At 44.7% G+C, this 25,206-nt stretch overlaps 3 protein-coding genes across 3 annotated transcripts; 1 reads left to right on the forward strand and 2 right to left on the reverse strand.

Moving 5' to 3' along the window:
* Positions 1-1,274: 1,274 nt before the first annotated feature.
* Positions 1,275-5,753, reverse strand: LOC123105448 (phragmoplastin interacting protein 1). Its single transcript, XM_044527524.1, has 5 exons — positions 4,958-5,753; positions 4,277-4,408; positions 3,633-3,795; positions 2,852-2,898; positions 1,275-2,769 (listed from the first exon to the last, which is right to left on the reverse strand). Exons 1-5 carry the CDS (start codon positions 5,671-5,673, stop codon positions 1,602-1,604), a joined length of 2,226 nt encoding a protein of 741 aa, XP_044383459.1. The 5' UTR covers positions 5,674-5,753; the 3' UTR covers positions 1,275-1,601.
* Positions 5,754-5,890: 137 nt separating this feature from the next.
* Positions 5,891-7,567, forward strand: LOC123105456 (uncharacterized). Its single transcript, XM_044527535.1, has 3 exons — positions 5,891-6,206; positions 6,297-6,354; positions 7,198-7,567. Exons 1-3 carry the CDS (start codon positions 5,929-5,931, stop codon positions 7,255-7,257), a joined length of 396 nt encoding a protein of 131 aa, XP_044383470.1. The 5' UTR covers positions 5,891-5,928; the 3' UTR covers positions 7,258-7,567.
* Positions 7,568-8,687: 1,120 nt separating this feature from the next.
* On the reverse strand, positions 8,688-15,243 carry LOC780596 (glucose-6-phosphate isomerase, cytosolic). Its single transcript, XM_044527544.1, has 24 exons — positions 14,989-15,243; positions 14,777-14,855; positions 14,610-14,686; positions 14,431-14,512; positions 14,289-14,336; positions 13,873-14,028; positions 13,694-13,790; positions 13,549-13,591; positions 13,217-13,284; positions 13,030-13,114; positions 12,894-12,942; positions 12,625-12,697; positions 12,489-12,549; positions 11,366-11,432; positions 11,232-11,288; positions 11,081-11,134; positions 10,862-10,990; positions 10,505-10,568; positions 10,326-10,399; positions 10,189-10,242; positions 10,012-10,080; positions 9,426-9,515; positions 9,186-9,293; positions 8,688-8,969 (listed from the first exon to the last, which is right to left on the reverse strand). Exons 2-24 carry the CDS (start codon positions 14,825-14,827, stop codon positions 8,922-8,924), a joined length of 1,704 nt encoding a protein of 567 aa, XP_044383479.1. The 5' UTR covers positions 14,828-14,855; positions 14,989-15,243; the 3' UTR covers positions 8,688-8,921.
* Between the last annotated feature and the right edge of the window lie 9,963 nt (positions 15,244-25,206).

The following is a 25,206-nucleotide window of genomic DNA, read 5'->3' on the forward strand; positions in this document are numbered from 1 at the left end:
GAACTTGACCAAGGTTGATCTGGACCCTCTACTGTCAAAGCTCGGGAACAAATTATCCTTCTGGAGGGGTGGACTCATGGCCAAGAGCGGTCGCCTCGTGCTCCTCAAATCAAACCTCACGGCCCTCGTAATTTACATGATGACGGTGCACTGGCTGCCAACCTGGGCCATCAAGCGCATGATTCAGCTCTGTCGTGCTTGGCTCTGGAACGGTGAGAAGGTTTGTAATGGTGGCCAATGTAGAGTTGCATGGAACCTTATATGTCGACCGAAGCATTTGGGTGGTCTGGGAGTTATTGGCTTCAGGAAGTTTGGCATGGCTCTCCGGCTAAGGTGGCTGTGGATGGCTTGGCAGGAGCCGTCTAGACCTTGGGTGCAGGGTCCATTGCCGTGTAATGACACTGAAAGAGCGCTCTTCTCCATGGCCACCAACATAGCGCTTGGGGATGGCGCTCTGACGAGCTTTTGGCACGACAGATGGCTGAACGGACAATCGCCCCAACACTATATCAAATATCGGTTCGCAAAAACAGGACTGTTAAGGAGGCGATGACTGGGGAGTCGTGGCTCTCGGATTTGGCGAGAGGACTTACAGAACATATGACGCCAGAACTCGTAAAACTGGCTGCCTTGCTGGATGAGGCCGACCTACGCCCCGGGCAGCAGGACAGAATCACTTGGCGCCCCTCGGCCGATGGTGCCTACTCTGCTAGATCGGCCTACCAACTCCAATTTGTAGGCTCCCATCACTCAAGCCATCCACCTGGTCTGATTGCACCACTGTCAAGCTTTGGATGCATACTTGTGTCCAAAAAGCATCGACAGGGAAAAAAAAGGGCGCCTTGTCGCTCGTGCATCTCGTCTCCTGGGAGGTGTGGCGAGAGCGGAACAGACGCCTGTTCCAGAAAGAGCTGATGCCCAAAACTGTCCTAGTGCGCAAGATTGCAGAGGAGATTCATCTTTGGAACATGGCCGGAGCCGGCATTCCTTTTGATCCGGGCTGAGTAGATTGCTTCTCTTCCTCTTTTCCTTTTGCACCTATTTGTTTGTTTTTCTGGTGCTTGCCGTTTGGCCTTTCTGTACTTGTACTCTCCCCCTGATCAATGAATTTGGCAAAGCTTTTGCCAACATTCGAAAAAAAAATGATTTGTAAGATCTCACATTCTTATATTTTTTGTTTGGTTCTCCATTTGAGTTGACAAGCCAATTCTATCTCTATTAATTTTTTCAGATGTATCTTCAAACCAAATGTTAGTTAGCACAGGCAAAAATAATGGTTGAAACAAAAGATTTCGGATACTACGATTTGTTCCTGGTATAAATAAGCTATAATAGCAAATACAGTGCACACAGATTGAGTAGTGGAATCTGCCTAATTTCATCACGTAGCCAAACTTTTCCATGCAAAAAAGAATGACACAGTCAAAATTTGATGAGGGTAAATGGAAGATACAACACGTGTCTACTGCCATACAAGATTGCTCTGTAAAATGTCTCGTGATCATCCTATTGAATCATTTCCTCTCCTTCAGAGAAGAAAATTCTTGGTGCGGCTCGAACGAAGGGGCAGTACCTATCAAAAAGTAACTGGTCCACCGTGATCATTTGGCCTTGTTGGGGCATTCTGACGAGAGATGACCAGCTATGCCGCATTCATAGCACGTCCTTCTCTTCTTTTTCTTTGGAGGCGCAGAGCTTGTGTCGTCACTAGGTTTATTTTCACCAGAAACAGCTGAAGGTTCCATACTTGAGCCACCAGCAGGTTTAGCTGCTTCCTCTGGATTAATCTCAGTGGCCTTTTTGTTGGGGCAAGCTGACGAGAGATGACCGGAGACGCCACATTCATAGCATGTCCGTCTCTTCTTCGACGCTGTTGAGGCAGATTCAGTATTGGCCTTATTTTCATCAGCTATGACTTCAGGAGCACTTTTATTTGGGCAAGCAGATGATAGATGACCAGGAATGCCACATTCATAGCATGTCCGTCTCTTCTTCGACGCTGTTGTGGCAGAGTCAGTATTGGCCTTATTTTCATCAGCTATGACTTCAGGAGCACTTTTATTTGGGCAAGCAGATGACAGATGACCAGGAATGCCACATTCATAGCATGTCCGTCTCTTCTTCGATGCTGTTGTGGCTGAGTCAATATTGGCCTTAGTTTCATCAGCTATGACTTCAGAAGCCTTTTTGTTGGGGCAAGCTGACGATATATGGCCAGGAACGCCACATTCATAACACGTGCGTCTCTTCTTCGACAATGCTTCAGCTGAATCAGTACTATCCTTATTTTCACTGGATATGACTTCAGAAACCTTCTTATTAGGGCAAGCAAAAGAGAGATGGCCAGGAGTGCCACATTCATAACATGTACGGATGCTGTTCTTTGATGAATCTGAAGTTGCTGCACTGTCATTTGGTTTCTGGTTTTCTTTCTTTGGAACAGCACATCTGATTCTGGCTGGTCTCCCCTTAATCACGTTCTGGTCAAGCTTCAGAGCAATAGCAAGAGATGTGCTATCAGAAAAATCAACATGCGCGAAGCCTTTGAATTCACCTGTCTCCTTGTCTGTCCCAAAACGGATGGATGAGATCTTGCAATCAGAAAAGAACTTCCTCAGGTCATCCTCTGTTACGTCCCAAGCTAGGTTTCCAACATATGTCCTATTGTATCCCTCTATCATCTGTGGTGCAAAATCTTCCTTCTCATGGTTAGATTTGACCTTTTCACGGTTAGCCTTGTAAGGCTGGACTTTCAAAAGGAATCCTCCCCTGTGATTGTTTAACAAAAATGCTGTTACTTATGAATCACAACTGAAATAAACCAGGGGTAACATTAAGGAGATGTGCTTACATATCTGCACCATCAAGAGCCAATGCCCTTTTTGCGGCGGCGTCAGTCTGCACAAGAAAAGTCTGTCAGGCTCCAACTTCCAAACAACTCTGAAAGCATGCTGCTGATGAGCCATGTGAATTACTCATGACTCATGATAACAGATTAAGAGCTCTTCTGGTGGTACAAGATGACTCCAATTGACTAAAATGAAACTAAATTGTAGATAAAGTTGTACCACAAAATTCAAGCTACAGGCACATCTTCCAAACAATGACAATGACTGAAACATGCTGCTGACGAATCATGTGCGCTACCAAGCAGATTAAGAGCATCTTATGTTGGTATCGAGCCAACTCCAATGGATTACAAAAAATTAAATGGTCGATAAGAGTTCTGCTCAAAAGTTGTAGTAAGATAAGACATAAGGGTACACCACCACTTACCACCAAAAGACCTTAAAGATGAATGCCCTAGAGGTTTTGGAAATAAAACCAACAGTTTCTACACCAAAACAGTGAACAAATCAGACTGCCTTACATACACAGTTAGTTGAATCAAACGCCAGTGCCATCAAACCTTAAACATGCAGTACACTATTTGGATGTATATTTTGTGACATGCATTAACATTTTGTTAATTAAATCCATGATCAAAATTTGGCATAAAATACTAAGGGGACCAATAAACCAGGACGGAGGTATTAGATGCCTTAGGCTGTTCAATATACTTGTGAATTAAACATGCCTACACGAACAGGAACGCAAGACTAGAACAAAGGATACGGCGTTTCAAAGCTGACCTTGAAAGTGAGAATGGCAATACCCCTGAACTTCCCGGTGTCAGGAAAAGTCATGCAGTCCAGCGCAGTGATACTGCCACATCCTTCAAAGAAACTTCTAATGTCATCCTCAGATGAGTAGTACGGGATGCCACCAACATACACCTTCTTTGTACTTTGCTCACTGAAACAAGGAAGCAAAATATTAAACAGCTGCCAACATCCTGTAAGAACCTGACCTCCACCCTGTCTACTGCACTCCTTACCAATTCAATAAACATACAACCAGAAAGCAATAAAACTGCCATATCATTTCACAAAGGAACTTCCAGACCGAACAGTTTTTTCGTGGAAGAAAAAAGCGCACAACAAAGTCTGATGAGCAAACAATTTCTGATGTACTGTAGAGTTATTGCACCATTTGAGTCAACAGGAAAGGTAGACAATCCAAGTCCAAGCAACTCCAAATTTGCAAAAAAAAGCCCACCCTGCTATACTATTCTAAGTGACTAACTCACTATGTTATTTAATCCCTCTAATTATTTGCAGAACCAGTGTCTTGTCTTAATGCCTCTATTCTGTAATATCTTCAGTCCTCGTACCTATGTAACGAGAAAGGGGGTACTCAAGAACCAGAACATGTATCCATTACAGCTTTAACTCACCTATCTTGCGACACAATTGGGTTGTCTGATACACCTGCCTGGCCAGCCTCTTCTGACTTAATTTTCTTCACCTCTTCTGACTTAATTTCCTTCGCCTCTCCTTCCACCTTTGTGGCGTCTAGATTGTGTTCACTGAAACAAGTACAAAAAACATGACATAAGGAATGTTAATACAAGGACCAGAACAGGTAAACACCAGTCTTACACCTCATTGAGATTCAGCATGCCAAAAAACAACCCTAGAAAGCAATTAAAGTGTCACTTTACAAAATGAAGTGTTACCTTCCAGCATGGAAGGCAAGCAAAAGGTGTTTTTCTCGTATCAAAACCAAACTAGATAACCAGATAGTTGCTTACGTGCTACAGCTCTACCAACATGATAAAGCTACCAAACTAGATGGATGAAGACATTTACAATGTTATGACTGCTTCTGAATGATAAAACTAAACAATCCAAGCCTCACTAGAGCAATTACAATGATCCATCGCCTATATGACTATGCAGCTCCTCTGAGCTCACCTCTACCAACGTGATATGCAACTATCTCCGATTTTCCCTTTGCAGCAACAGCATCTTAACATATATAGAGATCAACACATTACCTACTTACATGGCATGAACCTAACAACAAATGAGGTATTCTAACACAAAAGCACCAACCATTGGGAGCGTTAACTCACCTATCGTCTGGCACGGCCATAGCAGCGCCGGACGCTTCCACGTCCTGCTTCTCCGCCTCATCGTCGGACTTCTTGTTCGCCGCCGCCTCCGCCTCCATCATCCTCCTGACCCTCCTCTTCTCCTTCTTCTCCTTCCTCCTCTCCTCCCTCCGCCGCTCCACCTCCGCCTTCTGCGCCAGGGCCGCCTCGTCCACCACCACCAGCTCATCCAGGTCGTCAGCACCGTCCGCTTCCGGGTCCAGCTCTCCCGGCTCTCCGTCGGACTTCTTCTTCGCGGCCGCGGCCGCCTCCGCCAACTTCCTCGCCCGCATCTTCTCCTTCTTCTTCTTCCTCTTCTCCTTCTCCTCCTTCCTCCTCTCCTTCCTCCGTCGCTCCAGCTCCGCCTTCGACACAGGGTCCGCCTCGCCCCCCACGGCCGGCTCCTCCAGGGCCGCAACGTCCACCGCCGGCTGCGGCTCCTCCAGGCCCTCCTCCGACTTCTTCTCCCGGTCCTCCGCGTCCACCGCCGGAGCGGGTGATTTCTCCGGAGACGCCTTCTTGTTCTTGGCACTATTGGTCCGGGGAGGGCGAGGCCCCGGGCGCTTGGGCCGGGGCCGCTTGGAGGCCACCAGCCGCACCTTTATCTTCCTCGCCTCTGCGGCAGCCTCCCCCTCGGCGCCCCCGCCGGGGAGAAGGGTGTGGAGCTTCTGCTTCAGCTTCTTGCGGGCGAGCACCATGGCGGCGGCGGCGGCGGCGGCGAGGTTTTTCGTTGAGAAAGAAAGAGTGGGGAGAGGAAGAGAGGGCGAGACGAGACGGCAAGGTTTATACTGGGCCGGGCTGATACGGGCCTTCCATCGAACGCGCGGTTCGGCCCATCAGGGGACGGCCCGGCCCGACGGGAGATTGATCTCTTCTCTTCTCTTACCCTAGCAGCTTAGGGAAGCCGCCGCCGCCGACGTGGAGCAGAGCAGAGCAGCAGAGCGATCAGGAGGATGACGGGGGGGAAGATGGCGGCGGCGACGGCGGCGAGGTGGGCGGAGGGGTACCCGTGGAAGGAGAAGCTGGCCAAGTACAAGGGGGAGCTGAGCAAGGGGGTGTGGGGGTACTGGGAGCTCGGGGCGTGGAAGCCGCTGGGGATCAGCGGGCGGCAGCGCGCGCGGCTCCGCAAGGAGGTGCTCCTCGCCGGCGAGGACTGGGCCTACGACCCGCCCCGCGGCGAGATGCGCACCAAGCGCAAGGGCCACAAGGTCGACCGCATCGCCGCCGAGAAGTAATGAGAAGCCCCGCCCCCCATTTCCCTCCCCGCCATCTGCTCTGCTCTCCTCGATCGATGCCTGACTGATTTGGTTTGTTTCCGCAGGCGTGCCAACACCGTTGAGCTGATGAAGAAGATGCCCCAGATGCTCCTCGACTACAAGGTTCGCCTCATCCTTCCTCTTGTGCTTCCTGCTGTTCCCATTTGCCATCCAGTGCCCCACACATTGCAGTGTTCTTCTAATCGTCGAAATCAGTAGCTTGGGTGTGCTGTTTATGGCTCGGAGTAGGTCTGTATATCGAAAATTATCGGCGTTTTTGTTATCAATGCTTAATCACCTCTAAGCAGAGCCATATCTGGAGTCATGTGCACTGCAGCGGACCTTCCTTGCATAGATGAGTGACAAGAGGTTAGGCACAAGGGATTTCAAACCAACCAGTGCAATGATATAGTATCTAGGAACCTACTCATGGACAATCTAAGCCCCGATTGCATCCTATCTCGGCATTAGATACGGAGGCTGCAGTATAAGGCCTCTTGGGTGCAAGCCTTCGGTCGCTGGCATACCATTCAAAACAGACTAATTCATCATTACGGACATCTCTATAAAGAGGTTGCTTCCTGGTCTTGTGACTTCACAAGAGTTTGCGCTGTAGGTTTTGTGCAACGATATGGAAAGCCCAATAAGCTTGCTTGTAAGATGAGCGCAACCTATTCTGGTTAGGCTGCTAGGATGGTGATGGAGCGCTGGAAATAAATATCTGTGCTGATAATTAAATTCCTGGATAGTTGCTACTTCTAGTTCGTTTCTTCATCAAACATGGATATGATAAATTAGTAATGGCTCGGTTTGTGAAAATATGTGTTTTTTTTCTCAAAAGCTATGCTGCCAGTTTACTTGAGTTCTTACTCAAGCGTTGCTTAGTCAAGAGTATGCTTCAAGGCTAAATGGTTGTGATCACTGTGGTGATGATTAATCCTGATTTGTCTGTGTTTCTTTCTTCAGAAACGTAGATGGGATAAGAAGATGAAAGAGGAGGAGGCCGCGGCAGCAAAGGCTACTTAATTAGGGGACTGTCCTGCTGGTGACTCTGCCGTTTGTTGTGGCAATCGGGAAGGAACTCATAATATAAGCATATTCTGCGCACAATGAAACTAGTCCCTTTTTTGTTTAATGAGTCCAAGATGTTGATTAACTATGCTGCTCTTCCTGAATAAGGTCGAAGGGTGTGTAATGTAGCAGGTTCATAGGGTGATTGGTTTGCGGTCTTTTTCACATTTACTGGTTTTTCCAGCTCTGCTGCCGCCTGCCACACTTTGTAATGCAATTTTTTTTGTCACATCGGTCATATAATCAGGATTCTAGCCTGGCCCAACCTGCATTGAACCCAACTTGTTTGCTGAAACAAATCAAAATTATGAGTGTGTGTTTGTTAGTTATTCTCATAGTATATCATTGGCACTGCAGGGTTTCTTTCTGTGTGTTTAGTTGTGGCAGAAAAAGGTCAGAATAATAGGAGAACTGGACTATAAGCAACATTTTTTTTCTTTTTCTTTTGATATCTGGGAGGAAATGTGCCAGTATATCTAGACACCATAGAATAGAGTGATGTATAGGGCATATTTAAAACTATTATTGCACACAAGAATATGACTTCTTGGTTAAGGTAATTTGGTCATTGGACGATATCAATCACATTATCTCAAAGTATCTCCGAAAGGTTTTTTATGTTGCAGCTGCTAATAATAGACATAGCATGGGTATGTGTCATATACACACACATTTGAGTTGTGTGGCAGGAATCCAGTCGTCCACACATCAAGTTGCGAGCCAGGCCCCTCTTGGCTAGGCTACCCGCGTTTGCATTGCATGGCATCTAGTGCTCGAGATGCTATCGCACCATGTTTGATTGCATGCATCATATTGTCTGTGGTCATCTTTTCTCAAGAGTGGTGAGAGCTTAACAACAAATAACAGCACAACACTATAGATCAAATAGAAGGCGTTACTCGCCATCTTGTCCAAGCTAACCGTGCATAAAAAGACTTGCTCCTATGGATCTGTTGGGGCTGCTGTGATGCGCTTCCACATTTCCGTGGATAACCCTACGCCTAAGCCTTCCGCAGAGGTGGGAGAAAAATGTGCCTCGACGTCATCATAACTGTAAACGTTGTTCAGTTTGATGTTACCGCACCTCGCCAAATAATGCGGCGGATCTAGGAAAAGTGTCTGATTCAAGTCTTTGCTGCAGACCAAGTCCCGTTATGTATGGGCGTCAAGCATGCAAAAACATCCACGTTTACATTTACACAACTATAAAGATCGCTTGCAAGCCGTACAAGAAAGAAGGGAAAATTATGCAACATTGCTATGCAAGAAGCGCAACAGCACAGGCGGATGCCACGGCCCTCAACATCGTATGTTGATCGCGTGACCGTAACGGCACTAAAAGACATATAGAGAAAAGAAAACCATTCATACTCAATGCTTCCCACTTTTGGTGTCACGAGTCGATATATTTATTTCATTATTTCGTCATAGTTTACTTGTCTTTCTCCAAGCTGAAGCAAGAGGAACTTCAAAATTACAGTACAACCAGACTGGTTGTAACAAGTCGCAAGAAAGAAGGAAGAAAACTTGTTATGCCACAAGCTCAACATAGCTTGTCGATTATCAGTCTCAACCTCAGGTTACACTTCTTTTTTTAGGACTACTAAACCTCCCTCGGCTTACACTTTTGGAAGCACTGTTGTGTCATATGGGGTTGATGGTTTAACCTACAAAAACAAAAATAATGAACTCCGGTGTAAGAACAATTAATTCCCAGAGTGATCGAAGAGCATTTCATGGTCTTATCGGGATTTGCCTAGATACGAATGTATCTAGACACGTTTTAGTGTTAGGTACATCTGTATCTAGACAAATCTAAGACAACTAATTTGGGACGTTGGTAATAGATGACATAACATGGCAGAACAAGCAAAAGGGCATACCGCAAGAAACCGTGTGAGCAAACTTGCGCTGCTGGGGTTGAAGCCCTCGACGGGCTTTCCTTCCATGCGTGATGCATGCAACTGTTTCCTCACTGTAGAAGCCAGTGACTGAAACAACAAGTTCCATAGATAGATCACAGGTTTAGATGAAGTTAAGCGACGAGCCAAATGGAGCACAAAGACTATGCTACTGAATGAAAAATGGAAATATTGGAGGAAGTGAATATATCATGCACAGACCTTGCCCAGCTCCACTCCCCACTGGTCAAACGAGTTGATTCCCCATATGAAACCCTGAACTGCGATCCGGTGCTCATAGATGGATAAAAGCTGAAAGGTACAAACTGTATTAGTACATTTATAAAAACAGTGACAAGAGGATTTTGACAGCACAGTGCAATCTTGGAAAGGGCAAATAGAAGAAGAGAGTGCATAGTGACAGGATTGCTAATCCAAATCTTATGAAATAATCTATGACATAGGCTTCATGAAGGTGGAACAAAAATGAGGGGGCAGCGCAAAGTTTGTGGTGGAAAACATGTGCAGCTTCCACCAGCAGAATCTGCCCAACAGATACCAGGTCATCTTAAGTTTGCTTTCTTAAGTTCTAATATTTAATCAGGGAAAGAGACCAATCAACACAACCATGATTAGAACCCATTGTGAACAGCAAAATCCTAATCTTATGTTATTGTTTTTAAATGATGCATGATTCATACAACATAATCAGAATCTTGCCACTGAAAAAGAAGAGGATGTACTATACTGAATTCAGGTTTGAACAGCTTGCAACTTCAGATGAGTACAGAGAATATTATCTGCATACCTGTCCAATCTCATAGGCAGATAATGAAGACAGCAAGAAACTCAGTGATGGCCGGTTGCCCTGAAAAGTCTGAAGACACCAAAACGACAAAAGAATGCTCCGTCAGAAAGGCAACATTATGGCGACAAGCTTGATGCATTGGAATAACCATGTTAGAGATAAGTGAATAATCATCACCTTGTGAGAGATAAGATTTTCGGGAACTTTCTCGCTGCGTAATTGTTCAGGAGTCTGAAAAGATGAAGTCAACTCTAATAAGAAACCAAAACAGTTCATAAAAAGCATGTTCTCCAAAATGCTGTTGAGCTATTTACCTTTCCATAAGCAAGTGCGTCAGGCTGAGCAAAGAAATTGGACATCAACTCATCATGATTGCTAACCGTTTCCCCTGATAAAAATGCACCATAGAACTGTTTGAAAGGGCATTTTGAAGAACCACAAGCCTAACATGCTGCATCTTTTCAATTCCAAAAGAGATGTTTCAATGGCATACCTTTCAAGTAAACAGGCTGCTGGCTTTTTATGACACCAATAAAATCACAAGGAATAACTCTTCCCTGGAAGTGTAGGTACAACCATTATCAACAAAGGTGCATATCCATTGAAATATATTGTTGCTAGTAGAACTTATAACACATGAAAGTAATCAAGTAGACAAGAGACATATGTAAGAGGTGCCAAAATGTAACATACATAAATCATTAAGGTAACTGTGAGCATATGAAATCCTAATCCATATGGCATTATCAAATTTGATACTTTAACAGTTGAAGTAATTAAGGTAACATAAATCGCAAACCGCTACAGCAGTTGGCAACATTACTAGCGAATGTGAAACTAGTATATTTACCTGATGGATTAATTGATAGAAGCTGTGTTGCCCGTTTGTTCCAGGTTCACCAAAATCAATTTCACCAGCCTCATATGGAAGTCGAACACCATCAATGGAGACACCCTTTCCATTACTCTCCATGCTAAGCTTTACAACATAAATATGCATATGTTAAAATTAAGAACAAAAGAGAATCTCCAAGATGTCAGCTGTTAAAAGCAAAGCTAGTAATGTTACCTGCTGAATATGTGGTGCTAGTTTCTCAAGTGCTTGAGAGTATGGCAATATTGCCTAGAAACAATAATTAGAGAAAATTGAAGTACTTAGATGGAGAATTAGGTATAGATTGTAATAGGAAATAACAAGACAATGGGACTGAGTAGCTCACCCTAGCCGGATATCCAAGAAATGAAACATTCCACACACTCAACAAACCAAGGAGTACCTACACAGAAACGGAAGACCCTGTTACAAAAATGCTTAATGGTTGACATCACTGATCCCTATAAACAACTCACTTACAGGTATATTTTTCTCAAATGAAGATGTGTGGAAGTGGTTGTCAATGCTGGAAGCACCCTCCAGAAATCTTCAGAAAGAAAAGAAACCAGAGCAGGATCAATTATCATCTCTGTTTACAATGCGAATGAAAATTTCCAGACTTTGGCATTGGCTTTGTCATTCACATTTTGATGGTAAAAATGTTAAATGCATATCTTTTTTTTTTTACTTAAACCCTGTTTGGGGCTTCGAGGAACTTGATCCTAAAACCCACCAAGTCTAACCTTGAAATGACGAGGGCAGGAGTTTGACCTTTCTAGTTAAGTGTGGGTTATGGCTTTATGTTACCTGGATAAGTTGTCCCAGAGTTAAAATCATCTAACATTTGTTTACTTTGGATGCTTGAGTACTAAACTATTCAAGATCCTCCAAGCAGTAGATGCTCATAGTGTTCCAGCAGAATTAACTTATCCTATCTTTCGATTTCTACTTGTGATTAACACAAAAATATCACGTCTTAATTTTTTTTCCATAATACTATGAAAGAATAGTGCAGCTGTCTTGATAAATGTTGCCGGAAAAAGTATCAGGTCCAGTTCTTTTTTTTTCTCATCAGAAATATCTCCGTATCTTTTTTATACCCACAAGGATTGGTCAATGGCGATGAACACAGATGTGTAGTATCCTTATTGTAAAGCACCCCTAACACTGTGACAGCTGTCATGAATGATTATGCATATGTGAAGTACTTGCTCTAGTCTGAAACAGCAAAAGATCATCCTAATTTAAGCAGAGATAATTCTTAAGGGAAACTTCTTATTTTCTAATGAGGCGAAGAGCATTGAAGATTTGGAATTTATCTTAAGTAAGAACAGCTTGATAGAATTTAGGCAATGACACCAGGCCAATGGGTCATGGTACTCACTTGTTGACCAGACAAGTGAGATGGGCATCTCTGAGGTTACTTTTCTTAGAATTGGTTACTGCCATGATTCCCCATCCACTAAGGCACAAACTCGTTTGACAGTCATGGAATTGAACCGATGTTTTAAAATTGAAACAACTACTGTCCTTTATATTTCTATCCTGACTACCAAAACATGAATTTCACTTCAGGGTGCAAATATAGGTTAAGATAACATACTTCTGAACAATTGGAAATCCATACTGAAGAGATAAGGGCAGAACACCGACAGCACTGCAAACTGCAATATTCGACTAAAGTTATGATGCAGAACATAAGATATATTAGTAACTTTAATGAAAAGAACAGTTCTCACCACTATAGCGGCCGCCAACCCAGTCCCAGAATGCAAAGGCGTTGTTAGGGTCAATTCCGAACTCCTTGACAAGCTTTTTTAACAGAAAAAGGTACAGTTAAGAATTTATCACATTAGGATCAGCGTTCTTGACGAAGAATATGGCATGGGGAATGCTCTAACAACATAGACAAAGATGTTACACTTAAACATGGAAAACACAACGAATATGTGAAAACTAAATATGATCATGTGAAAATTGGCTGGAAAACTGAAAGGTCGAAAAGTACCTTAAGATTAGTACTGACAGCAATCATGTGTTTGGAAACAGCCTGAGGTCTGAATTAACAAATTTCACATCAATCACTGAACAATGAGGGTTCACAGCAGGGCATAAGATGTTTAAGGTATTATAAACAGACTAACCCAAGAGAAGAGACAATCCACTCCTTGATAGTTCGAGCATTTAACATTGTTTCAGCTGTCGTGAAGGTCTTTGAGACAACCACAACTGCACATTTGTTTGACGAGAACGATCAGAACTTCTGATGATATTTGTAGAAACAGAGAGAGTATCTGCGCTGAGTTAATACTAGTGAAACATGATGATTACCAAGAGTGGTTGCAGGGTCTAAATCTTTGATGCTCCGTGCAACATCAACCGGATCAACATTTGCAAGACTGCAGCATAACCACAATTGAGCACATATTATTAGATGAAAAGCACACTGGTTGCATGAATGAGAAGTGAAAAATATAGCCACTCAATCACAATATATTCAAGAAGGCACAACTAGAAAGATTCATGAATGGTACAGAAAGTCAAAAACATAGCCGCTCGATCACATTTAATATTTTTTTTTAGATCTATAGGAAGTGTCAGCATAACAATTATGACAGGCCCCAGCAAAAGAAAAACAGAGAGATGCCCAAGTACACACTTACAATCTCAGTTGTCGGCCTTTGGCAGATTCTGCTGCTTCTGGGTCTGAAAATTAGTAACAATTTCATGGCATATCAGATCAAATCTGGCAGTAAATAATCTTCAATTTATAGAACACCTAAAGGAGTGGATAACATGATTGTTTACCAGTCTGGAGAGCCGTATGCACAAACAGAGGTCCAAGGAAGCTGCCACCAATTCCAACTGAGACAACATTTGTCAACGGTTTCCCGGTTGCCCCAACCTGCATTCCAAGAAGAAGCGATTATTAATCTTTACTGTTTCTGCTACATTTGCAAAGTTAAGAAATTTGTTTCAAGATTTACCCATGAGCCACTCCTGAAAGTCTCTGAAAACTGCTTGATTTTATCCTTAACAGCCCAAACTTCGGGGACCACGTTCACACCGTCACTGTTTATGACTGCATCTCTTGGAGCTCTCAAAGCCACATGGAGCACTGATCTGTTCTCCGTGGTATTTATCTGAAAGACAAATCATTCAAGTCAACTGAGACATGTATCCCATCCGTTCCAAATGATTTTTTTTAAGAGAGAGAATTCCAAATGATATGTCATGTATGTACTGGACAGATTTAAATACAAAAGTGGTCATGACCTCTAATTGTTTTCCCCAGAATTATTATTTGTCTGAATTGACATCTACAGATAACTAAGCAGATGCCGAATAAGCACATGTGATTGTGATATAAAACTGAAGAAGGGTTACAGAGGGCGACACCGACCTTTTCGCCTTTAAACATCTTGTCAATCTTCTCCTTGAGCTTTGCAGCCTGCAATAATAGTAAATCCAGTACATCCAAAAATTACTCTCGCCGCTTACAAAGACACACACGAAAAAAAGAATTTAATCGAACAAGTGTTGACCTCTGCCAGCTTGAAGAGCTTGTCGACGGTCTCCGTGGTGGCCTGCTGCCTCGAGTAGTCCAGGAAGACGCCCTCGAATTCGCTACCAAATCCAATCGAGCCATCGGCACATGAGCCACGCGGAAGAGATGGCGCAAGAAGATTGTGAAACAAACGAAGGGGGGAGGGAGGGGCCTTACGCTGTCATTGCCTTGCATCGATCGGCGTCCGTCATGAGGTCGCGCAGGTGCGTCTTGTGGATCGCGCCGACGTGCGCCTGCGGTCAGGAAACACACGCACACACGGTGAGAGGCTGCCAATCGAATCGAATCGAAAGCCGCGGGTGAGGGGCGGAAGGGAGACGCACCTGGAGGGCCTTCCACTGGTCGGTGTCGGAGATGAGCGCCGGCGACGCCATGGCCGATGCGGCGGAGGGCCGGGCGGACCTGGCGGAATTGAGGCGGAGGATAAGCTCAGTTTAGTCCCAACAAAAAAGAAAAGAAATTGGATGGATGGGATTGGATTGGAGAGGAAGAAACAAAAGAGGAGCAATTGATCCAGATCGCGGTAGGTACGTACCCCTGGGGGATGTCGACGGCGGGCGGGCGGCGGCTGCCGGAGAAGGGGGCGCAGAGGGGATGACGGATCGGTGGCGGACGGACGGAGCCTGGCAGGAAGAGAATAGAAGCGGAGAGAGAGAGAGAGGCGGAGGAGGAGGAGGGTGTGTAATATAACAGGCGTGGGCGTGGGCGTGGGCGTGGGCGTGGGGTCGTGTCCGCGCCGTATTTGCGGGGCCCGCCTGCCAGAGAACGGCTGGCCAACAGTCCTTGAAAAAAGAAAGGTTTAAAAATCGATACGGACACCAAGAGAAGAGAGGCTGCTACTTTCTCGTCTTGGGAGAAAAGGAACAGGAAAAAGAGGAGGAAACCAAACCAAACCAGGGGCTGCTGCTGCTGCCTGCCACCGCCCCCGGGAGGTGGGCGATGCGAGCCATGTACCGGCTGCGTCGCGTCGTCGGCTTTCTGCAGACACGTCACGTGTGGATGTTTTTTGGGCGTGTCACCGTTGACGCCTTCTTTTCTCTTTAAAAAAAAATCTATCTTCAATCACGTGGGTGCAAGGAACACCATAAATAAATAATAAAAACTACATCCAGATCCGTAGACCACCCGGCGACTGCGGCAAGCATGAAGCGAGCCGTAGGCGCCCCATCGACATCACTCCTCCCTCGCAGGAGCCGGGCAAAACCTGTTATACTCCCTCCGTCCGAAAAAACTTGTCCAATGCTTGTTCCTTAAATGGATGTATCTAGCACTAAATTCGTGCTAGATACATCAATTTGAGGGACAAACTTTTCCGGACGGAGGGAGTAGTAAACAGTCGGGAAGTCGTCGTGCTAAAGGCTCGTATGACCGGCGCATCAGAACGGCAAATCGTCGTCGATGAAGAGTAGCGTAGATCGGAAGGCTCAAACCGAAGACACACGAACGTAGACGACCGACGAACAGATCCGACCAAAATCCATCGAGGACAGATCTGCCGGAGACACACCTCGACACGACCACCGGCGATGCTAGACGCACCACCAGAATGTGGGCTAGGCGGGGAGAACCTTATTACATCTTCTGGGAAGCGTTGCCGTCTCGCTTTCCTGTACAGGACACGGACCCTAGCAAATCTCAAAGACACATGTAAAAATGAGGAGGCAGGCCGACGGCGGCAAAGAAACCCTAATTGGGAAGGAGGCGGCTGGGCTAGGAGCATAGGAGTCAGACTGAAAATCACGTTGAGGGCTTGTTCAAGCGTCATGAGAGCATCTTCAATATGACCGAACAAATTCGACCCCTAAATGCCTTCGGACGCGACGAAATAAACCCACAAAACGGCGTCAGCCAGCTTTTCATTTGTCCTTTCGGACAACCACACTTCTTATATTCGTACAAATACATGCATGTCCACCATATATCAAAAATTCATCCTCAATTCGACAAAAACAAAATAAACCATAATTCAAAAATTGATTAACGTGCCAACAGAAATAGATAGGCGATACAAGAATGAATCAAACACCTCCATTGTTGCACTCGCCGATCCTCTTCTTTAGGTTGATCAATCAACCACTTGTTGCCTTCATCATCCAAGAGGCTAGTGTCCTGCAACATGATCCCTAGCTCCTCCATTTCTCTCGCAAGCCTTTCTCTCCCTTAAGCTCAATCCTTGCAATGTCGCCTACTTTCCGAACTCCCATTTTGCATATGTTTCTTGTTTCTTCAAGTCTATGTTCTCCCTCCCAATGTTCAACTTCTATTTTACACTTTCTCGGTCAAACTCCATCATCTCTCCTTGCACATCTATGAAGAACTTGTGCCTATCCTCCTTCTTCACCTTCTTGGCAGAAAAATGCCATCCATGTGGCGAACATTTTGCTTGCTGCACCATCACGTGCAACCCTCTTCTTCTCCCTCTCGTTTCCCATCACTGTTGATTCCCACTTTGGCATGGTGGATTGTACATCTGCCCCTGTCATCGAATGCAATAGATTGATTGGAGCTAGTGCCATCGTTTTTCTTCAACTTTTTTGGTGCTATTTTGGAGCTCCTCAACGATGATTTGCCACTTTGTTTTGTCATTTAATTTCAACCAACAATATGACAAAGTGAATGGCTTCTTCTTGGTTTGTTGGTACAAACTCGCCGCCAAAATTGCATGGCTTTGTACTCCAGTGCACTTTGGTTCCAGCCAATTACTTATCATAAACAACACCAGCCAATTACTTATCATAAACAACAAACTTGCTAACCTTGTCTTGGGCGGTGGATCATATATGTTGGAGAGCCCTTATTGTGGTCGGTATGGATAGGGTGTGGCTTCACTAGTGTTGCTGCTCATGGTAGAGTTTTTGTCTTTTTCCAATATTTCACGCCCTTTTGCTCGGTTTCACATATTGGATCCATGCTTGTGGCCAACCAAGATCCAACAACCAACACATCTTCAAAGCTTATGGAATGTCGAGCCTCTTGCTTGGCTACCTTCTTTTTAGTGTGTGATATTTGCCTGGCTTCAAACAAAGAGTAATTGGTACCCCTCAAGTCAAAATGCATAGCCTCTTGACCAACATTAATCATGTTTAGCATTATTTCATCCTACATGAATATGCACTAGTGCAGAAAAACCTAACTATGGTGTGCCAAAATTGCCCCTGCTAGCGTAGGGCTCCAACGCCACCACTATTGCGCTAGTGAATATTTTTACTGGTGGCGTTGGCAAAAGCGTCAGCAGTATTGTTAGTACTGATGGTGTGCCATGTGTCCAATGCCAACAATATGTCCGTATTAGCTATGGCGTTAAGTGTGTGCCAACGCCAACAATTAGATTTTTTGCTAATAAAAAAATTATACCCAACAATTTAAACCTAGTATATATGGAGCCATTTAACTTACATAGATCTTCACAAAAGGTTAGTACTTCTAGTGATAACTGCACAAACAGTACTATACTAGCTAGTAGCAAAAGTGATAAACTTCAATCACAATATCTCGAAACTACCTGCATATCATTACATCTCTCTCGAAGAATTAACTTCATCTCACGTAACTTGTTCCTATTGCTTTGCCCCTCCTTTTGTAATGGACTTTCACCATCTTTAGTTGCATCCTCTCGTCCTTCAGGAGCTGTATGTCCTTCTTCAGCTCATCCATCTCGGCGACCACCTTATCCTTCTGGTCGTTGAACTTCACTACTTATTGTTCAAATAAGAATTCTCATCAATAATCTGAACCCTCTCATTCTGCAAGGAGTCATGAGGGCATCTTAAATATGACCGGGCAAATTCGACCCCTAAATGTCTTCGAACGCGATGAAATAAACCCAGAAACAACGTTAGACAGCTTTTCATTTTCCCTTTAGGACGACCACACTTCCCATATTCATAAAATACATGCACCTCCACCATATTATCAAAAATTCATCCTCAATTTGACAAAAACTAAATAAACAATAATTGAAAAATTCATTACGTGCCAACAAAAATAGATAGGCGATACAAGAATGAATCAAACACCTCCCTTGTTGCACTCGTCGATCCTCTTCTTCAGGGTTGATCAATCAACCACTTGTTGCATTCATCATCCAAGAGGCTAGTGTCCTACAACATGATCCATGGCTCCTCCATTTTTCTCGCAAGCCTTTCTCTCTCTTAAGCACAATCCTTGCAATGTCGCCTCCTTTTCGAGCTCCCATTTTGCATATGTCTCTTATTTCTTCAAGCCTATGTTCTCCCTCTCAATGTTCAACTTCTCTTTTACCCCTTCCCCATCAAACTCCATCATCTCTCCTTGCACATCTATGAAGAACTTGTGCCTCTCCTCCTTCACTTGCTTGGCAGAAAAATGCCCGTCCATGTGGTGAACATTTTGCTTGTCGCACCATCACGTTTAATCCTCTTCTTCTCCCTCTCGTTTCCCATCACTGTTGGTTCCCTCTTTGGCATGATGGATTGTACGTCTGCCCCTATCATCCAATGCAACAGATTGATTGGATCTAGTGCCATCATTTTTCTTGAACTTTTCGGTGCTATTGTGGAGCTCCTCAACGACAGTTTGCCACTTTGTTTTCTCATTCAATTTCAACCAACAATATGACAAAGTGAATGGCTTCTTATTGGTTTGTTGGTATAAACTTACCGCCAAAATTGCATGGCTTTGTACTCCAATGCACTTTGGTTTCGGTCAATTACTTATCATAATTGATATGTCCCAAACGTATCTACTTTTTTCAAACACATTTGCTCTTGATTTGGACTCTAATTTGCATGATTTGAAAGGAACTAACCCGAACTGACGTTATTTTCAGCAAAATCGCCATGGTTTTATTTTTGTATAGAAATAAAAGTTCTCGGATTAAGCTGAAATTTTATGAAGATTATTCCCGGATATATAAAAATATATCACAAAGAGAACTACTGGAGGGGAGCCACCCAGGAGCCACGAGCTCAGGGGGTGCCACCCCCCAGGGCACGGCCTGTGAGCTTGTGTGCCCCTCGAGCCTCCGTTCGCCCTAATTCAACGCTATAAGTACCATCTCATGGAGAAAAAATCAGGGAGAAAGTTACATCACATTTTATGATATTGAGAGGGGGTTCTAAACTTTCTTCTTTCTGAAAACTGGAGGCTGCTACTTTCTTGTCTTGGGAGAAAAGAAAAAGGAAACAAAGGAAACCAAACCAAACCGAGGGCCACTGCCTGGTGGACGACGAGCATGCGGCTGCCAGCAGGAAAAGCATATATGCTTAGAGTATCTCTAGCACTGCCTGGTGAAGTGCATTTTTCCGGCCTTTTTATGGGATGGTTCAAAAAGATGGCTCGAGCAGGTCTGCTAAAAAGGGCTTGGTCCGTAAATTGTTTAGGGGAGGCCCATAAGCCGCTCGCAATTTCGGTATGTATGCCGGCTCGAGGTCAATTTAGGGCTCGCTTCCCATTTCTCCCCCATCCACCTCCATCGTGAAACCTCTCCTCCGGCGATAAATCCCTAGAACTCCATCTGTGATTTGCGGACCTTAAGACATGTGGTCGGCAGGCGGTCCCGTTAAGGGGAAGCTCGATGATCGCTTTGAATAAAGAAGATTTTGGGTTTACATAAAGACCATCCAAGAGAGGAGAACTAGCCCGTCAAGCCCAAGAGTCCAAACCGAAGACATTAGTTTGAGGAAGACCCTGACTTCGAAGACAAGTTCAGGAGCTATTGACGGTGTCCTGGACTAAGGGGTACCAACCTAGTTATCTCACGGTCCATGGGCCGAGCTTATGGTCCGCCCATCTCATAAGGAAAGACTTCGGAAGCCATGAACCCAGCTGTGATCAAGACGGACTCTGTCGAAGACTTGACGTGTACTTCAAGGACTACTTCACCTGTTGGTATGTTTATTCCTAGCTAGTTGGCAACCGACCATGTGTAACCCTAGATACCCCCGGTGCCTATATAAACCATGGGGTTTAGTCCATAGAGAAAGAATCACTACCTACCTTAGGGCTTAGACACAATATATGATCTCAAGGTAGATCATCATGTACTCGATACTCCATCATCAATACAATCAAAGCAGGATGTAGGATTTTACTTCCTCGAGAGGACCCGAACCTGGGTAAACATTGTGTCCCTTGTCTCATGTTCACCATCGATCCTAGATCAACAGTTCGGGACCCCCTACCCGAGATCTGCCAATTTTAATATCGACAGTAATCACCCCCTAATAAAAACCAAACCAAATATTACAAAGCATTGTACTATGTTCACCCTAAAAAATCTAATAGTACAAAGTGTAGTACAACATGTGTCAGCTTGAAATATACTCACACCAAAGTACTTAAATGCATGAGTGGGGATAGCTTAGTAGCTTTAATTCTTTTATTATATATATATATATATATATATATATATATATATATATATATATATATGAGGCCAACAGGGTCTCCTTTCTGCCTGGTATATCAACCCAAACCTGCCACCGAAGAAATCAAAATGGAGGCGGTGACGTCATCAGCTTTTACACCGGATGTCATGTCCAAGGTTGTGGAAAACAACGACCTCCTCATCGACATCATGCTTCCCCACCGCTCTCGTCCGCTTGTCTCCGACCATGAGTTTCTGCGCCATTTTCGCGAGCTCCATTCACCCTGCCTCCTAGGCTTCTACCTTTATGCCGAAGGGTTGGTACCCACCGGTCCAAGCTTCGTCCCGATGCCATCGCCTCAGCCTCCAGAACTCGTCAACGTCATCCATCGCTCAAGTTTTAGCTTGGAGACCTGCCCGAGCGATGGCGTGCAGACACATGTCATGGACTGCCGAAATGGCAAAGTCCTAACCTTGCGCAATAATGGAGATAGAAGCAGATTGGCATATCAGGTGCACACCCCATTGTGCTCCGGCAAAGCCGTGGAAATTGTCGAACCATTCCCAGTCTGGCAACTCTCGTGCGGTAGTTTCAACGGAATCCTCTTCAAAGAAGAACTAGTAGGAAACAGGGCTTTGGTCCAAGCAGGGCAAGACCATTAATCCCGGTTCACTCACGAACCGGGACCCATGGGGGCATAGGTCCCGGTTCGTGACCAGGGGGCCGGCCGGGCCTTGTGGGGCATTGGTCCCGGTTCGTTCGGCCCCTTTAGTCCCGGTTCCAGACACGAACTGGGACCAATGGGCCTCGCCCCTGTCCCACCACTATTGGTCCCAATTGGTGGCTTGAACAAAGACCAAATGTTGTCCTTCAGTCCCGGTTCCAGCCACGAACCGGGACCAATGAGATGCCTATATATACCCCTTGCCCGCGAGCAGAGCAGTGAAGTGCTTTTTTTTGGGAGAGGTGTGTTGTGCTCCAGCTCACACTACTAGGGAAAAGCCTATACACAGGATATTACCAGCAGTGCGTTCTAAAATAAGGCGTTGCTGCAGTATAACAGTAGCATGCTCTAGCAGAACGAACTTCTGAAATAAAAGTAGTAGTAGTGCGCCTCCACTAAGCCGCGCTACTGCTATAATTCCCACGACCTCGCCGCGAAGCTAGTTATAGCAGCAGTGCTTTAAATCGAAGTGCACTACTTCTAGGTAGCTTAGCAGCAGCGCCTTTACCTATAGCGCACTACTGCTAAAACTAGCTATCTCCCACCACCCACGCTCTCCTCTACCCGATTCACACTCACACTCACACTCACTCCACCTCTCACCAGCTAGCAGCAACGCCTTTACCTATAGCGCGCTACTGCTAAAACTAGCTATCTCCCACCACCCACGCTCTCCTCTATCCGATTCACACTCACACTCACACTCACTCCATCTCCCCCTCAACCGCCTGCGCCGGTCCTCCCCCACCGGCCGCCGTCGCCTACCCCTCTTCCCTCTATGCCGCCGTCACCTCCTCCTACTCGCTGGACTCGGTACCGCCCTCCTCCTCTATCCTCCCTCGACTCGCCGCCGGCCGGCCCCTCCTCGCTCCGCCCTTCCTCCTTCGTCCTAGTCTCTCCTCCCTCCTCCAGTCGCACGTCCTCTCCCTCCTCCCTCCTCCACCCACAACCCCTCCTCCCTGCTACATTTTGATTTAGTAGGCTAGTTCACATGCAACATTTTGATTTAGTTCATATGATTTAGTTGATTTAGTAGGCTAGTTGATTTAGGGTCAGTTTTTTTGCTAGTTTTTTCGGGCTTCCAGAATAAGCTGCCCCCTACCCAGTTTATTCTAGAAGCCGAACCAATTTTTTCTTTTAAAAGCCTACTAGTCAAGTCTTAACTATTAGACTTCTAAAATAATAATTTTGATTGGGCTTCTAGAATAAGTTGGGTAGGGGTAGCTTATTTCAGCTTATTCTAAAAGCTAGCAAAAGAACTAGCCCTTAGTTGATTTAGAACATTTTGATTTAGTTGATTTAGTACGCAAGTTGATTTAGTAGGCTAGTTGATTTAGTTGATTTATAGAATATTTTGATGTAGTTGATTTAGTAGGCAAGTTGATTTAATAGGCTAGTTGATTTAGTTGATTTATAGAACATTTTGATTTGTTGATTTAGTAGGCAAGTTGATTTAATAGGCTAGTTGATTTAGTTGATTTATAGAACATTTTGATTTAACAACTATTTTTCTTTCCTGTGAAGTGGATCGTTAATCTTTGCTCATATTGCTTTAGGAAAATGGCGCCAGCACCACCACCACCTTGTCGATTGTGCAAGTCATGGTGCGCCAGCAGCCTTGCAACTGGCAAGCTGTTCGGCATCTACTTCCAGCCGAGTTTTCATCATGTGGCATAAGAAATTATATGAAATGTAACAACTATTTTATTTTTAGTGTTGGCATTACTCCATTGTGTCATTTTGTTTTTTTACATAGATCTTTCCATGCAATGTGAGGTTGAAATTCAACAAGCTGACAGGAGACACTGTGACATTTGAGGCTCCTAGGGGGCCGTACACTATGGAGGTCAAGAAAGGACGCAATATGTCACAGATTGGAGGAGATGGATGGGCCCATTTCCTCGCCCGCATGCGTCTTACTGGTGGTGAGTTGATCAGCTTCTCCTTCAGAGCAGAAAGACCAACGTCGGCTGTCATTTATATCAACCTAGTGGAAGATGATGAAGATGACGAAGATGATGAAGATAATGAGGACCCACTCAATGAAGATGATGAGGACCCACTTCATGAAACCATCATAGCTCAAAGAATGAGGCTCATAGCTCAAAGAATGAGGCTGAGCGAGGAGGAGGTGTGCAACCTATGGGACATAATTCCGCCACGTGCTGACTTTGTCGGGGTGCCATTCATGACCCGCCTGACAAGTACCATGGTCGATCGACATGATATGGTATGTTATACTTACAAATGCAAATTATCCAATGATATGCTTCTTAGTGTAGAGTCCAATGATATGTTGTGTGGAATCTAGTCGATGATATGCTTTAGTGTAGAGTTTGATCACATGCTTATTAGTGTAGAATCTAAGGAACTATTAATAGTGTAGATAATCCATATATACCTATTTGCAAGAGTATGTGCGAGGCTATTTATTAATTGATATGTTTTTATTATTCAGAAATTGGCAAAGAGCCTATCTGTGAGTTATGGTATCGAGCCTGATGAAGAGGCTCGGCTGGACTATGCCTTACCGCAAGGGGCTCCGTCACAATATGTACTTACCGCGTGGACACGGATGGTCGCACACACTTAAACTCGGTTGGGTGAAAGAGATTCCTCGATGGCAAGAATCTTCGTGTTGGACAGGCCATCCTAATTACTATCAGGAACACCCACCGCCCAGGCTTGAGGATGATGATCGTCTTCGATATCATCTAGAACTACATATGTGTGTGTGGCTATATCATCTAGAACTACATATGATGATCGTCGTCGGTATCATCTAGAACTACATATGATGATCGTCGTCGATATCATCTAGAACTACATATGATGATCATCGTTGATATGACCTTGTACTGCTTGAGGATGCGTGTTGACTATACATGAAATTGTTATCTAGTACTCCCTTCGTTCCAAATTACTCGTCGTGGTTTGAACTAAAACCATGACAAGTAATTTGGAACGGAGGGAGTACTACCTAGTACCTATAATGCTTTATGAAATTGATATCTAGTAGTACCTAGTATCTGGAAATTGCAGTTTATTGAAACCGAAATGGGGTAGGAAGCGGGGGGAAATGATGAAAGATATAGCAGTAGCGAGGGGCTAGGAAATCGCTACAGCTAACTAATAGTAGCACATTCCAGAAAAGCGCTGCTGATATAGTCAACAGTAGTAGCGCGGGTGTGGGGCGCGCTACTACTAATAGTTAGCTGTAGCGCCATAGTAGTAGTAGTAGACTACCCGCGCTGCTGCTAGCCTCAAAACCCGCGCTACTACTAGGGAAGGTTTTCCCTAGTAGTGTCACCTCCTATGAACATGAGGTGTTCGATGAAATGCCCGAGCCACACTTAAGCTTTCTCCTCTCGAAACTCCTTGTCCAAGGTCCATTTTCCTCAATATTTGTCTAGGTTAGGTGGTACCTCTTGAGCATGCGTTGGTTTTCCCTTGAAGAGGAAAGGGTGATGTATCAAAGTAGTGTAAGTATTTCCCTCAGTTTTTTAGAACCAAGGTATCAATCCAGTAGGAGATGACACACAAGTCATCTAGTACCTGCACAAACAATCAAGAACCTTGCAACCAACGCGATAAAGGGGTTGTCAATCCCTTCACGGCCAATCACAAAAGTGAGATCTGATAGAGACAGTAAAGTAAATATTTTTGGTATTTTTGTTGTATA

Source organism: Triticum aestivum, chromosome 1B (assembly GCF_018294505.1).
Source record: "Triticum aestivum cultivar Chinese Spring chromosome 1B, IWGSC CS RefSeq v2.1, whole genome shotgun sequence".
Taxonomy (NCBI): domain Eukaryota; kingdom Viridiplantae; phylum Streptophyta; class Magnoliopsida; order Poales; family Poaceae; genus Triticum; species Triticum aestivum.